The 15278-nt window shown below is 44.2% G+C and overlaps 1 protein-coding gene across 2 annotated transcripts; it reads right to left on the reverse strand.

The window, feature by feature from the left end:
• Positions 1-1065: 1065 nt before the first annotated feature.
• C2CD4A (C2 calcium dependent domain containing 4A) lies at positions 1066-3008 on the reverse strand. 2 transcript variants are annotated; one of them, XM_036440067.2, is made up of 2 exons: positions 2858-3008; positions 1066-2331 (listed from the first exon to the last, which is right to left on the reverse strand). In XM_036440067.2, the coding sequence occupies exon 2, from the start codon at positions 2277-2279 to the stop codon at positions 1164-1166; it is 1116 nt and encodes a 371-aa protein (XP_036295960.1). In that variant the 5' UTR covers positions 2280-2331; positions 2858-3008; the 3' UTR covers positions 1066-1163. The 2 variants fall into 2 exon arrangements, with proteins under 2 accessions (XP_036295960.1, XP_036295957.1); XM_036440064.2 differs by having other exon boundaries at positions 2807-3000.
• Positions 3009-15278: the final 12270 nt, after the last annotated feature.

Below are 15278 nucleotides of genomic sequence, written 5' to 3' on the forward strand. Positions count from 1 at the left end.
AGGAGGGAGCCCGATTCCTCTTGGAATAGGCTGCTGGTTAACTTACTGCTGGGGCCAACCTCACGAGGTCCCTCCCCTTGTCCACAAGGCCCCCTCCAAATTGATCAGCCTGGATCACTAGCCAGGCTGAGGGACACCACCTGTGCACGAATTCATGCACCAGACGTCTAGTTATTATTATCAAAAGCCAGAGGTAGAACAATGTTATAGATACACTCTTGACTTCCTGCCTTGGCACATTAGCATACATGATGCTATTTTGGCTGGCATCCCTTTCTCTTTGGAGGCCAGTTAGCTTTCTCTTTAGAGCCTTAGACTCAGCTCATCTCAATGCCTGAAGTCATAAGCACAAGATAAATTATTTATTTAACTGACTTGATTTCCTAGAGGGAGGAATGTGAGGAGACCCACCTCAGAGTCCACAATTTTAGATATAAGCTGCATTCTCACAACATTAGTGAGATAGCCCGTGAGACACTGTGGTAGTACTTACTGAGATTAATGAGTACAATGTTTACTCAGGTGTAAATCCTGACTCGCTCTTATTCTGTGCCTCAATATCCTCATCTGTGAAATGAGAGTACAATGCTGTTTAAGCTTAGAATACGAAAATGGTTTTAATTCCTCCAGTGCTTTTCCAACAAGATGTTGCCAAGAGTATCACCTTGGAATTCCTAATAATTCTGTTGACTTTAGGCAAGCCACTTCACCTCTCTTGGCCTCATTTTCTTATCCATGGTCTTAAACAGTGCTTCAAAAGTAACACATCCTCTAAGGAGGTTTCAGTGGATGTTGTGGAATGAACACACTGTAAAATGAAGAGAATGGAGCAAATAGATCGCCAAGACACCCTCTAGTTTTTATACGTCATGTAATTCATTATCTCCCAGTATTACTGTGAGGGAACAAATGAAATGCAATGAATCTGCTGTCTGCATTGGGAAACCCTACTGCAGAACACCATACCACTTGCTAAAATGAATTTTGAAGGTATCATACTCTTTACTGTGATAATTAAGCCACTATCATCTCTGCCAGTATTGGACTGAAACAAAGGCCTCTGTGGAAGAATAAATACACGTTTATTTTGTACAAAACGTCTGTCAGTCCAGTGTCCTCGAGTCCCCACGGGCAGAAAGCGCCCCGCGGGCAGGGCTGAGCCCTCAGAGCAGCAGCAGGGAGCCCAGCAGCAGCTCGCCCTGGCCCAGCAGGCGGCCCCGCTTCAGCCCGCGGCCCTTGGCCTCGGCCTTGACGCGCACGGCCAGGCGGCGCACCTCGTCCTCCGACAGCCCGTCGAAGCAGAAGTCCTGGTCGAAGCCGGCCTTGCGGCTCCGCCGGAGCACGGCGCTGCGCTGCGGGCGCGCCTTGCCGGGCGGCTGCAGGACCAGGCTGACGCGGCAGCCCGCGGCGCAGGGCTCCGTGGCGCCCCCGGCCGGGCCCTCGGGGCGCAGCAGCCGGAGGCGGAGGCGCCCGCTGGCCGCGTTGTACTCGGCGGCCAGGCGCAGGGCGCCGCAGGCGCGGCCCAGAGCCACGGTGCCCTCGGCCTCCACGCACTCGGGCCGCGGGCCGGGGTCCGACGGGGGTGACGCGGAGCGGGGCCGGGCCAGGGACCCCGAGCTGGAGGAGCGTTCCCCGTCCAGGTCCCCGCTGGACACCGAGCGGGCGCGGGCGAGGCTGTGACTCCTCCGGGCCTGCAACGCGCGGCTCAGCAGCCCTTTGGGGGCGCGTAGGGGGTGGAGGCCGCGGGGCCGCGGGGCGAGCGTGTTCCGGGGCGGGCGGGAGCCGCCGAAAGCCGCGGGTGGGGTGAAGCAGGCCCAGAGGGGGGCGTCTCCTCCTCCTCCGCCGCCGCCGTAGGTGTGGGCCCGAGGGCGGAGCGCGGGCGGCGGCAGGGGCGCCGGCGCGCTGGGGCCCCCCAGGAAGAGCGACTCCTTGCGGCGGGTGTGCGGGCTCTCCAGCAGCGCGCAGAAGCCGTAGGCGGTGCGCGCGCGGGGCAGGTGAGGCAGCGAGAGCGCGGCCTGCGAGCGCGGGTCCCAGTCCGTGCGCCCCGCGCCCTCGTCGTCTCCTGCTCTTTTCACCCTGGAGTCCCGGTGCGCAGCCAGCACGGGGCAGGGCGCGAATCGCGGGGGGATGCAGAAATCTGGGATGCGGTCCGGGGTGAGCACGTTCGCACACTTGGCGGGCGCGTTGGCAGCGGTTCTTCTGGCCCAGCCCTGGAGCCGTCCGCTCCCGCCCCGCAGGAGGCGCTCGGGACCTAAGCCGAGCCGCTCCAGGCACCACATCAGGAGGCGGCAGGGGCCGGGTCTGGGCTACCCTCGGCTGGAGCTGGTCAGCCTGCAATGCACAAGCGCACACGGACTGTCAGCGTGAGCCCTGCAGGGCACAGCAATCCCTAACTTCTTTCTTCTGCTTTTGGGGTGCCTTCTCCTCCCTCTTTCGGGACTAAGCAAACTGTGCCTTCACCGCCGCCCCCACGCTGCTATGGCAAACTATGTTTTGGCGCCTGACAATCGTTCTTCATTTGTCCAGTCTCCGTTCAGTAGTCATGAACATTTCGCGGCTTATTGCTTTAATCTGACCCGCCCCGGCTGGTCTAAGGCAGAGACGACCAAAATGTTGGCCTCCTTGGTGCTTGTGCAATCATTTCCTGAATCCTTGGATTATTGCTCTAGTTCTGATTATTGAAATAATTACCCCCTCCCACCCCCTTTCCTGGACACTCAGCTTGGTCCCCCTTTTTAGGGGCAAAGAGCCTCCTCGGACGAGTCCCGGGGAGTGAAAGCAAGGCTTTGGGTCCCACCGAATGTACCTGAGGTCCAGTGCCAGATGGACCTCGCACCATTCTGTCTGGGGCACTTACCCGGAGGGGCTCCCGGGCGCGCAGCCTGCGGGAAGTTCAAAGGGCGCGCGGCGGGTAATACAGTAGAGAAGTCCAAGGACACCCGTCCGGAGCCTTTATAAGTGGGGCCTGGTCTGCCGGCCAGTGGGCGGGCAGGAGCGACGTTGCTCCGTAACTTGACTCCAGGCCTCCCTCCTCCCTCCCCCCCTCACCTACGTTCCTTTTGCCACGTGGCTGGATCTGCTGCGCAAGTTCGAGAGTTCCAGTTCTTTTTCTCTCCTGCTTGGTGTGGGGACGTTAACCTCAAAAACCCTGAAAAAGTTTCTGTTTCATCGCGTGCAAAAGAGGGTTAAATCTTTACTATGTCGCATAGTCATAACGAGCATCTAGGGACACAAGGTGAATGCACAGCACTCTACACCCACCGCTAAGAGAAGATAGAAGTTGGGTTTGTCTCATGCTTACTTAATACCCTCTCCCAAATTCGGCCTTTCACTGGCCAGCTTTTCAAAGTTTCTTCAGATGCTTTATGTTTCTGTTCTGATTTACGTGTTTTGTTTTGTTTTGTTTTGTTTTCTTTGTTGACCACTTTGGGTACTAGGAACCTTTTGGGGGGCTGAACATATTCCATACTGATCTGGGTGGAGTTACAGGGGTGTAGCCTTATGTAAAAAATCGCCTAGCATAGGCCAGCCAGCGTGGCTCAGTGGTTGAGCTTCCACCTATGAACCAGGAGGTCAAGGTTGGATTCCCTGTCAGGGCACAAGCTGGGGTTGCAGGCTCCATTCCCTGTGTGGTGCGTGCAGGAGGCAGCTCATTGATTCTCTTTCATTATTGATGTTTCTATCTCTCCTTCTCCCTTCTTCTCTGAAGTCAATAAAAATATATTTTTAAAAATATAAAAAATAATCTAGCATACATTTGATTACATATAAGATTATATGTATGGTATGTCTCTATATTTTAAAAAAAAATCTTAACAACCCATTTTTTAAGCCATGTTGTGCGGAGTTGCTGTTTTCTTGTTGTTTTTTGGTGTGTTCTGATTTTGTTTTGATTTTTTAAAAATATATATTTTATTGATTTTTCACAGAGAGGAAGAGAGGGATAGAGAGAAACATCGATCAGTTGTCTCCTGCACACCCCCCACTGGGGACGCGTCCACAACCAAGGTACATGCCCTTGACTGGAATCAAACCCAGGACCTTTCAGTCCGCAGGCGGACACTCTATCCACTGAGCCAAACCGGTTTCAGCTTGTTTTGCTTTTTAATCCTCACCTGAGGATATGTGTTTTTTAAAATTGATTTAAGAGAGAAGGAGAGCCGAAACCGGTTTGTCTCAGCGGTAGAGCGTCGGTCTGCGGACTGAAAGGTCCTGGGATTCGATTCCAGTCAAGGGCATGTACATTGGTTGCGGGCACATCCCCGGTAGGGGGTGTGCAAGAGGCAGCTGGTTGATGTTTCTCTCTCATCAATGTTTCTGGCTCTCTATCCCTCTCCCTTCCTCTCTGTAAGAAAAGTCAATAAAATATATTAAAAAAAAAAAAGAGAGAGAGAGAGAGAGAAGAAGAGAAACATTGATGTGAGCAACATCTATTTTTTGCCTCTTGTAAGTGCCCCAATAGGGAATAGAATCTGCAATCTAGATATGAGCACTGACCAGAAATCAAACCTGCCACCTTTTGGTGTATGGGAGGACATTCCAACTGAGCCACCCCCAAATGTGCTGAATTTTTATTGAAAAAACATATTTCTGAATACATCGGGGCTGTTGGAATCATCCTTTGGAGGCACCTTGATCACATCTGGCTTTTCTAGGCTGTACCCACTAAGAGACCCTTTTCATTCCTTTTGAAAGTTGCATGTGTTAATTCTGTAAGAGCCACTTCCATCTAGCTCAGGTTGAAAAAGATCTCAGACATTTTGTTCAGAATTTGGGTATATGCTAGCTAGTTCTGCCTTGTTAATTGCTTCTCCAAATAATTTTTCATAAATTAAATGATTTCATGCATAGAAACAGTGACCATTATTTTTAATAAAAATAGAAGGGATAGCCAAAACCGGTTTGGCTCAATGGATAGAGCGTTGGCTTGGGGACTGAAAGGTCCCGGGTTCGATTCTGGTCAAGGGCATGTACCTTGGTTGTGGGCATATCCCCAGTAGGGCGGGGTGTGCAAGAGGCAGCTGATCGATGACTCTCTCTCATCGATGTTTCTAACTCTCTATCCCTCTCTCTTCCTCTCTGTACAAAATCAATAAAATATATTTTTTAAAAACAGAAGGGACATTGTAGAATGTAGTGATTAAGAAAACGGGGTCTGAAATCAGATGTGGTTTTGATGTTAGAATGATGGCTCCCTATGTGACATCGAGCAAGTTTAACTTTTCTAAGCCACAGTATCAAAGGTAAAATTAGGAGGTGGAGGCCTTTGGGAGGTAATGGGATTAGTGAGATACCTATCATCATCATCATCATCATATCTACTTAAAGAGTTGTATGAGTATATAACAAGAAAATGCATATAAAGAGCCCAACATACACAAGTGCCAGATGTCATATTTATTATTTTTACAGAAGGGAGAAAATGTTCATTAATTCATTTATTCATTCAAAGCAATATTTACTAAATGCTTCCTGGATTCTGACCACCTTGTTATGTGGTCAAGATCGTATCAGCTGCCAAAACCGGTTTGGCTCAGTGGTAGAGTGTTGGCCTGCGGACTGAAGGGTCCTGGGTTTGATTTTGGTGAAGGTCATGTATGTTGGTTGTGGGCACATCCCCGGTGAGGGGTGTGCAGGAGGCAGCTGGTCGATGTTTCTCTCTCATCAACGTTTCTGGCTCTCTATCTCTCTCCCTTCCTCTCTGTAAAAAAATCTATAAAATATATTTTTAAAAATCATATAAGCTATGCATATTTGTCAGAAGAGGGATAAAATGATGAGGATGAAATATTTGAATTCCATATGGCAAAAGCAGGAATGAGGAGAAACTACTGAATATTATTTATATATTTAGTCTGAGGGACAGGGTTGGTAGGTTTCTGGGTTTGCCATGACCTTGACTAGCTCCTTAAGGTCTTTATATCATCTCCATCCTGGTTAAAATTCTGGAGCCAGTGCTAAATCTTTGGGAGAATAATTACCAGGTTATATACTTGCAGGTCACATGCATGTGTTTTGACTTAACTTTTCTCAGGAGACAAAATGCTGTTAGCTTTGCGAGTAAGGGCCCAGAGAGCCCTTGGTTAAAATGCTGATGCTCACAATCAGAGAAGCTGGCTGAGAAGTTAAGAAAGCTATGTTGCCCAGCTGGTATGACTCAATGGTTGAGTGTCAACCTATGGTCCAGGAGGTCACTCTTTAATTCCAGGTCAGGGCACATACCTGGGTTGCGGGCTCGATCCCCAGAAGGGATATGCAGGAAACAGCTGATCAATGATTCTCTTTCATCATTGATATTTCTATCTCTCTCTCCCTCCTCCTTCCTCTCTGAAATCAATAAAAGTATGTCTAAAACCACTTTTTAAAAAAATAAACAAAGAGATGTTGTAGTGGGGAAAAGGCAAAAAACACCAAAGCATGAGAAATGTTGTAGGGGTAAATAAATATATACTTTGGAGTGAATCTGTCCTAGGTTCAAATCTATTATGCAACTTTTTAGCTATAAGACTGTGGGCAAGTCAATTAGCCTCTTTGAACACACATTGTATATTGGAGATAATAATACCTATCACATGAGATTGTTGTGAGAGTTAAAAATGTATGAAATTCCTCTCACACAGTAAGTGCCAGCTAACAGTTACTGGTTATTATTATAAAGGTTTACTTGGCCCGGAATAGCTGATTCACCCATAGATTCATTTAAAAACAACTCTCTTCTTGGCCAGGAAAACAGATTTGCTTTGTTTTGGTTAACAATTCACCTTCTTCAATAACACTTTAACAGCATTTCCTGTATAAGATTTCTTGAAAACAGCAGAGATGTGTCCTTGTGTGGTCCCTTGTGACCACATTAAGCCCTTACTTTGGAAGCATGACCCATGCGGTACTTCGGAGGATGATGTCACAGATTGAAGCCCTGTGCCTGGAACACACAAATCTACTCAGAGGAAAATTGCGGTCATTCTGAGCTCACAGCTATAGCTATGGGGACATCCAGTAATGGAGCTGGCAAACAATTCTGTGAAGTGAGTATGAATAGATCATCAACCATGGAGACCAGAGGTGGTCTTAGAATAGAAGGAAACTAAACAATTTAAAGCAGACTTTAAAGCAGATGTTGGATGCCAAGGAAAGGAAAGCAAGAAGACTTTACAATCAAATAAAATACTGCTATTCTGAGTTATCTACATATCATTCAACAGAATTAGCGTATGGAGTAATGGAAAGAATGCAGACCAGAAGTCAGGATACTTGGGTTTTAGCTCTGATGGTCACTAACTTGGGGAACTTCGGCGTGCCCCTTAATTCTCTCCTCTACTCAGTGTTTCCATCTGTCAAGCCAGAGGGTTGGATTAATCAGATGATGTTTCTTTTCCCCTGCAATTCACTCCCATGCTTTCTGCCACTTAACCTTCCTAACTTCTCTGACTGGCCATGGTGTTATGCTTATTCTCTAGCTTTCTTCAGATTTCTGTTTTATTTTCCCCCCAAATCCCTTTTGCTCTTCTTAAACTCCAGGGTTGGGGAATGGATCATAGGTAAGAGGCAGTATGAAGTTAGAATTTCTTATTTTTCTATCTTTTAAGGAAGAGTTGTTAGTTATATTTAATTTTTGATATGCCATCAATTTCTGAATATTGATTTTTTTTTATCCTGCAACTTTGCTAAATTCATTTATTAGATTTAGTTGTGTTTTTTTTTCTTTTTTCTGGAGTCTATGTTTTTCTACATACAATATTATGTCATCTGCAAATAATGACAGTTTTACTTTCTCTTTTCCAATTTGGATGCCTTTTATTTCTTCTTGTCTGATCCCCACAGCTAGAACTTTCAGTACCATGTTGAATGAAAATGGTGAAAGCATACATCCTTTTCTTGTTCCTGATCTTAAGGAAAATGCTCTTAGTTTTTGCCCATTGAGTATAATTGGCTGTAGGTTTTTAACATATAACCTTTATTATGTTGAGGTATCACCCCTTTATTCCCACTTTGCTGAGAATTTTTATCATAAATGGGTGCTGGATTTTATCAAATGCTTTTTCTGCATGTATTGATATGATCATGTAATTTTTATCTTTCATTTTGTTTATTTGATGTATCATATTTATAGCTTTGTGAATATTTTACCAACCTTGCATCACGGTGTGTGATCTTTTTAAGTATATTGATGGATCCAATTTGCTAATATTTTGTTGAGGATTTTAGCATCTATGTTCATCAGGTATATCTATCATTTTCTTTCTTTGTTGTGACTTTACCTGGTTTTTGTATTAGGATAATGTTGCCCTCGTCAAAAGAACTTGGAAATCTTCCCTCCTCTTGAATTTTTTGGAATAGTTTTGAGGATAGGTTTTAGTTCTTTGAATGTTTGGTAAAATTCGCCCAAGCCATGTGGTCCAGGACTTTTGTTTGCTGGAAGGTTTTTTGTTTGTTTTTCTGCTTCAATTTTATTAGTTGTTATTAGTCTAGTCAGATGTTCTGCTTCTTCCTGATTCAGTTTTGGAAGATTCTAGGAATTATTCCATTTTGCCCAGGTTGACTATTTTGTTGGCATACGGTTTATTTTTTGGTAATATTTTCTTACAATATTTGTATTTCTGTGATGTTGGTTGTTATCTGTCCTCTTTCATTTCTGATTTTATTTATTTGGGTTCTCTTTGTTTCTTGATGAGTCTGGCTAAAGGTTCATCAGTCCTTTCAATGGACCAATTTTTGGTTTCAGTGATCTGTATTTAAAAACAAAAACAAAACAAAAACTTTATTTTTGAAAATATTATAAAGGCTCCCCTTTCTCCCACTGACCCCTTGTACCCTGCCCCCATCCTCTGCCCTAGGCTTTCACAACCCATTTTGTATTTCTTTATTTTTAGTTTCCATAACAGTATTTTCTAAAGTGTCATTAATTTTGTTTTTAACAGAAAAAAATGTTTTGGTCATCTGTGCTTATTGCTTAATCTCTCATTACAGGTTAGTTTTGCAATTGCCTTTTTTTGTCCTTCTTCTTCTTTAAAACATTTTTTATTTATTGATGAGAGAGAGAGAGACAGAGAGAGAGAGAGAGAGAGAGAGAGAGAGAGAGAGAAAGAGAGAGAGAGAGAGATTGAGAGATTTGTTGTACCACTTATTTATGCATTCATTGGTTGATTCTTGTGTTTGCCCTGACCGGGAATTGAACCTACAACCTTGGTGTATCAGGATGATGATCTAACCAACTGTGCTAGTTGGCCAGGGCCTTCTCATTGTTCTTAGTCAGGATTAGTTTAAGAACTATAATTACCAGAATATTCCCTTTCTTTACATAACCTCTGTATCTTTGGGTATTGTGCTTTGCATTAACATTCTAGTGATGTTTCCTGACATTATAGTTTGTTTTGCATAAGGACTGTAAATTTCTTCTTCAAGAAATATGGAAAATTTGGGGCATTACTGTGTGCACAAAACATACTTAAAAGGAAAAATATTAACATTTTAAAATGTTAATACTATATGGTAATAGTATCTATACTGATAATTTTGAGCTGAATTTTCTACTCCGAGATTTTCTATTCTGTCATTAACCTTTTAAAGGAAGATCTCCGAGAAGTACTAGTAGCCTAATGGTGATTTAACTAACTATTGAAAGAAAAAAGGGTGGCAATGCTCAGGAAGCTGGAGGAAATTAATACTTGCTGTATAATTTGGGGTTAAGTAATTTAATATTCCTGAATTTAATTTTACTATAAAATGGAGACAATCCTACAACCTGGATTACTTATCTTACAAATCTTATGTGACGATTACATGAAAGTGCATACGTTGGCATAGTAATGGCATGATAGCTCATGAAGAAATATTAATAAAATGGAATAATGCATGTATAAGTACCCATATGCATCATTCTTTCAAAAGTATAGAAATACAAGGAATTATTAGAGAAGGATTAGTATTTTTCACTTCTCCAACCAGAGCCAACCTGTGTTCCATTCGCTTGACCTTGCTATTCTTTTATCTTGACCTGGCATCTTTTATCTTTGTTATCCAAACTTTGTGTGATGAATGAGGCCGTCCCATCCAGAATTAATTAATTAATTAATTAATTAATTAATTAATTTATTTATTTATTTTTGTACTCCCCTCAGTGCATAGTTGGTCGGAGTATATAAGGAGAGAGGGATTTTTGGAAGAGGGCATGTGGACTATGAACAACTTGGAGACAGAGGTAGGAGTGTTGTCAGCTTGATTTTCAGCCCAGGTGCCAGGGGGTGGGTTTGTTATTTAAATCCAGCCAAGCAGCAGGAATGAATACCACTCTGGCCCACCCAAGAATGCACATAGTCTCCTTTGTCTTGACTTTTAGTAAAACTTCGTGTGTGTGTGTGTGTGTGTGTGTGTGTGTGTGTGTGTGTGTTTCCTGTGTAAAATAAATACATTGGCTCTGGGTCCCTGTCTCTCCATCAGAGGACAGTGGTCCCACCCAGCCTCAGCTTTTTCCTTCCATATCTGTGTCTGTATCTTTCTTTCATTTTCTCAATCCCCAGCAACCCCTACTCAGGAACCAGACCACTCTCTAGCCACGCTGGATATGGAAAAGAGAGAAATATTCACAGGCCAGGAATCCAGTTAGAAGGTTATTGAATGGTCCAGGTGAGACAAAGAGAATTTAAGAAATATGGCAAAAGCAAAACAGACAGGTTTGGCTATTAGTTTGTTGTGGATCGTGATCTAAAAGTGCTAAGTGCCTCCTAGGTATCTTATCAGGGTGACTGAGATAAAAAAAACAAATGGTTAAGAATTTATTTTCTGTGTGAAGGAATGGAGAATTAAGGTGGGTATTGATAGTGAAGACATATTAATAACCCCTCCTTTGGAAAAACTATTTGAAACTGCTGTTTTAGAATTATTTTATTTTTGCTAGTCCCTCTGTTATTTTTAGACTGTAAAATAACTTTGTTTTTTGCTTGAATAGAAAAGATAAACTTAGAGATCCAAGATGGTGGCGTAGGTAAACACACCTAAACTGCTGCTGCACACAACAGTTTCAAAACTACAACTAAAAACAAAATGTCTATTACGCAAGACCATGGGAAAACTGGCTGGAAGGAAGCTCTACAACTAGATTGAAAGAGAAAGGAGCATTCAGGGCACAAGCGCTGAAAAATTGAGGTACAGGGGCAAAAGCGGCAGGCAGTGGATCCCGACTGGCGAAGGGCATTGCTTTCTTCAACCCGAAGAGAGACAAGCTCCCAATCTCTCTGAAATCCAGTTTCTGGGGGGAAGCTGGACTGTCTGCCGTCAGGTCAGAAAGTGAGAATGGCTTGCTTGCAGAGCTGCGCGCAAGAATAATTGTTTGCTGTGCTGGGGCATGAGAGGCGGGGACATGGTCGGAGAGGCAGAGAAGGCTGACTGGCAGCCATCGCTGTTGGCCACGCCCTAGCCTAGTGACTCCCTGAGACTCTACCCCCACAATCTACGAAGACACCCAAGCTCCAAGCAGCGGGCTTCTGCATATGAATGGCCTTCTCTATTGCAGTTTAACCTAGCAAACTTGCAACCTTGTGCAGATAGCTCCAAAGCTTCCAAGATCCAAGCAGGGAGGAGAGGACTGTGGTTCTCACTGTAGCTTCTGTTGGGAGGCCTCAGACAGTAGCTGAACTGCACCTCATTGGAGATCTGAAAACTAATGTATCTAGTGGTCGGTGTGAGACGACACCAGATTTCAACTACTCTCACAAGGGACACATTCAAGAGACAGACTCAGTGAGCACCAAAGCCCTATGGGAACAAGTCCTCCCCCATAAACGTGTCTCCAGCACAGCAATTGTTCTGTTATAGACACAGCGGGTCCTCACAGCAATTGGCCTGGAGGTCAATTCCTCCCAGTGACACCAACAAGACTTAACTATAACAAGGGTGTACACACAATCCACAAAGGGGTGCACCAAGAGTGTCCACCTCAGGTAACTGGGAGGCTGACCCACTGAACCATATAGGACACCTTAACACACAAAGCCATCCTACCAACTCTGGGAAGCAGCAAAAATGCCGATAAAAGGAAATAGATCTCAAACAAAAGAAATGAAGGAGAACAAAAGACTAGATATAGAGTTCAAAACCACAGTTATAAGGTTTTTCAAGGATTTCCTAGAAAAGGCCGATAAATTTAACGAGACCCTCGAGGATATGAAAAAGAAATTAAACCAACTAGAAATTAAACATACTCAGACTGAAATTAAAAAAATATATATACAGAGACCCAACAGCAGACTAGAAGAATGCAAGAATCAAGTCAAAGATTTGGAATACAAAGAGTCAAAGGACACTCTTCAGGAGAAGTAAGAAGAGAAGAGAATCCAGAAAGTTGAAGATAGTGTAAGAAACCTCTGGGACAACTTCAAGTGTACCACATCAGAATTATGGGGGTGCCAGAAGAAGAGAGAGAGCAAGACACTGAAATTTGAAGAAATAATGACTGAAAACTTCCCCCACCTGGTGAAAGAAATAGACTTAAAAGTCCAGGAAGCACAGAGAACCCCAAACAAAAGGAATCCAAAGAGGACAACACCAAGACACATCATAATTAAAATGCCAAGAGCAAAAGACAAAGAGAGAATATTAAAAGCAGCAAGAGAAAAACAGTTAATTACCTACCAGGGAGCACCCATATGATTGTCAGCCAATTTCTCAACAGAAACTATGCAGGCCAGATGGGAGTGGCATGAAATATTCAAAGTGATGAACAGCAAGAACGTACAACCAAGATTACTCTACCCAGCAAAGTTATCATTCAGAATTGAAGGGCAGATAAAAAGCTTCTCAGATCAGAAAAAGCTAAAGGAGTACATCACCACCAAACCAGTATTATATGAAATGCTAAAAGGTGTTCTTTAAAAAGAGGAAAAAGAAAAAAAAAGAGTAAAGATAAAAATTATGAACAACAAACATATCTATCAACAAGTGAATCTAAAAGTCAAGTGAATTAAAAATCTAAGGAACAGAATAAACTGGTGAATATAATAGAATCAGGGGCATAGAAGGGGAGGGGATTGGTAATTCTCAGGGGGAAAGAGGTGTCTATGTGGGGCGTACGGGAAGAAACTGGACAAAAATCATACACCTATGGATGAGGACAGCGGGGGAGGGAGGGTTGAGGAGGTAAGAGCAGAGAGTGGAGTGGGACCAAGTGGAGGGGAGCTATGGGAAGGAAAAAAAATTGTAATAATCTGAACAAGAAAGATTTATTTAAAAAAGAAAAGAAAAGATAAACTTGTCTGACCTTGCAAACTAGCCATCTAACATAAGGGACTGATATGCTGATATTGATGCCAGGTGCTTGTATAGATATGATACTCAAGGTTATAGGTGTCTGTATAGATATATGATACTCAAGGTTACAAGTTGTCTGTATAGATATGATATGTACTAGATATATGTTTTCTAGATATGATATGTACTCAAGGTTTCAAGCTGTCTACAAAAATAACTTACACAAAGAACTAGAAGGATATAAAAAGGAAATACTCCTGTGTTTGTTCAGAATTTTACAGAGGTAATCTGCTCTGTACCTGTGCACAATAAAGATGACTCCTAACTAAATGGCTCATTAAGGTGTCTTGTCCAGCTCCCTGATTTGTGATACAACAGTAGTACTGATTAGTACTGTTTTTTTTTTCTTTTATATCAATATTACATATAACCGAATATAGACATTGGACCTTTTATTTTCTTCTTCAGTAGACTTTGAACTTAAGACATTTTTTCTTTTTGATTCTATCTTAGTCCTTTGAGGCTGCTCTAACAAAGTATCATAGACTGGATGGTTTAAAACAATGCAAATTTATTTCACATTTCTGGAGGCTGGGAGGACCGAGATCAATGTGCCAGCCAATTCAGTCCAGTGAGGGTCCATTTCCTGGCTCATAGATGGTGGTCTTCTTGCTATCTCTTCACATGGCAGATGGGGGAAGGAGCTCTCTGCCTCTCTCTACCAATTCAGGAGGGCTCTGCTTAATTACCCAACAACCTCCCACAGGCCACCACCCTAATATCATCCTATTGGGGAGTAGGATTTCAACATGTGAAATTTGGGAGGACACAGTCAATCTATAGCAGTTGTTGAAGAACAATTCTCACAGTTTTTTCACAAGTAATTTGTAGCAGAGCACTTAATAAATGCTAAGGACTACAAATAATCCACCATTTCTGAGGTTTATGCAGAAATGCTGTATCTCCACAGCATTTTGAAATATATTTTTAGAAAAAACGTCCAGTTCTCTAAACAGAATCGATTCGTCCACGGGTACAATTCACTAACATAAATAGCCCTTGAGTTATAAAAGCCTTACTCTCAATGTCTTGATACACCCGATACAGTTCAATGATAGCATGGAAGAAAGTGATATATTAATAACATGCAAGCCACATACAAACAAAAAAAGCACCATGTTTTTTTGTTCTTTGTTTTCTTAACGAGGTAGGCAAGGAGTGGCCCTGAGTTAAAAGAATGAATCAAACACAGAAGGGAGTAAAGGAATGCGTTAAGAACAAAATGCATGTTCAGTTCCCATTCTATCTACCATCTCAGGATGCCATTCTGTTCCTACCCCACCCACTTCTAAATTATTCAGGTATGTTTTCAGGAAGCAAAAACTAATGGGCAGAAACCGGTTTGGCTCAGTGGACAGGGCATAGGTCTGCTGACTGAAAGGCCCCAGGATCCCATTCAGGTCAAGGGCATGTACATTGGTTGCGGGCACATCCCCCGTAGGGGGTGTGCAGGAGGCAGCTGATCAATGTTTCTCTCCCATCCTCTCGGTAAAAAATCAATTAAAAAAAGAAAAAGAAACGGAGACCTTGCCCCAGGTAGCAGACAGAACAAGGGCGCGGAGCCTAGTCCCCACCCGGAGGGGGGCGGGTGGCTCGTTAGGCAGTGCACCAGGTGGACGCCGGTCCGCAAAGCGCCGCGCAGCAGGGCCGGCCCCAATGGAGGCGACGAGCAGCTGCCTTCCTCGGACATGGCCGAGCTCTGCGGACTCGAACCCGACATCTGCAGAGGATGACGGCGGGCCAGCAGCGCGGCCCCACAGATGTCCGCGCGCAGGGACTCCTGCCCTCCCTTTCATTCACATCCTTCCCTCGCGTGCAGCGCTCCCGGTATGGCAGCCGCGGCGGGCCCGAAGCCAGCTCCCCTCCGCTCCCCGCCCGCCCCAGGCCCCGGGCGCTCGCTACACTAGGCGGCGAGGTTCGGGGCCACGCGCGCGCGCACGTCGGGGAGGTCTGGGGCCGCGCGCAGATCCGGGGCC

The sequence above is a fragment of the Pipistrellus kuhlii genome, unplaced genomic scaffold (assembly GCF_014108245.1).
Source record: "Pipistrellus kuhlii isolate mPipKuh1 unplaced genomic scaffold, mPipKuh1.p scaffold_m20_p_1, whole genome shotgun sequence".
NCBI classification, from domain to species: Eukaryota; Metazoa; Chordata; class Mammalia; order Chiroptera; family Vespertilionidae; genus Pipistrellus; species Pipistrellus kuhlii.

Bases quoted from the DNA above. Each gene is read 5' to 3' on its own strand.
- C2CD4A (XM_036440067.2), bottom strand. From the start codon at position 2,279: ATGTGGTGCCTGGAGCGGCTCGGCTTAGGTCCCGAGCGCCTCCTGCGG.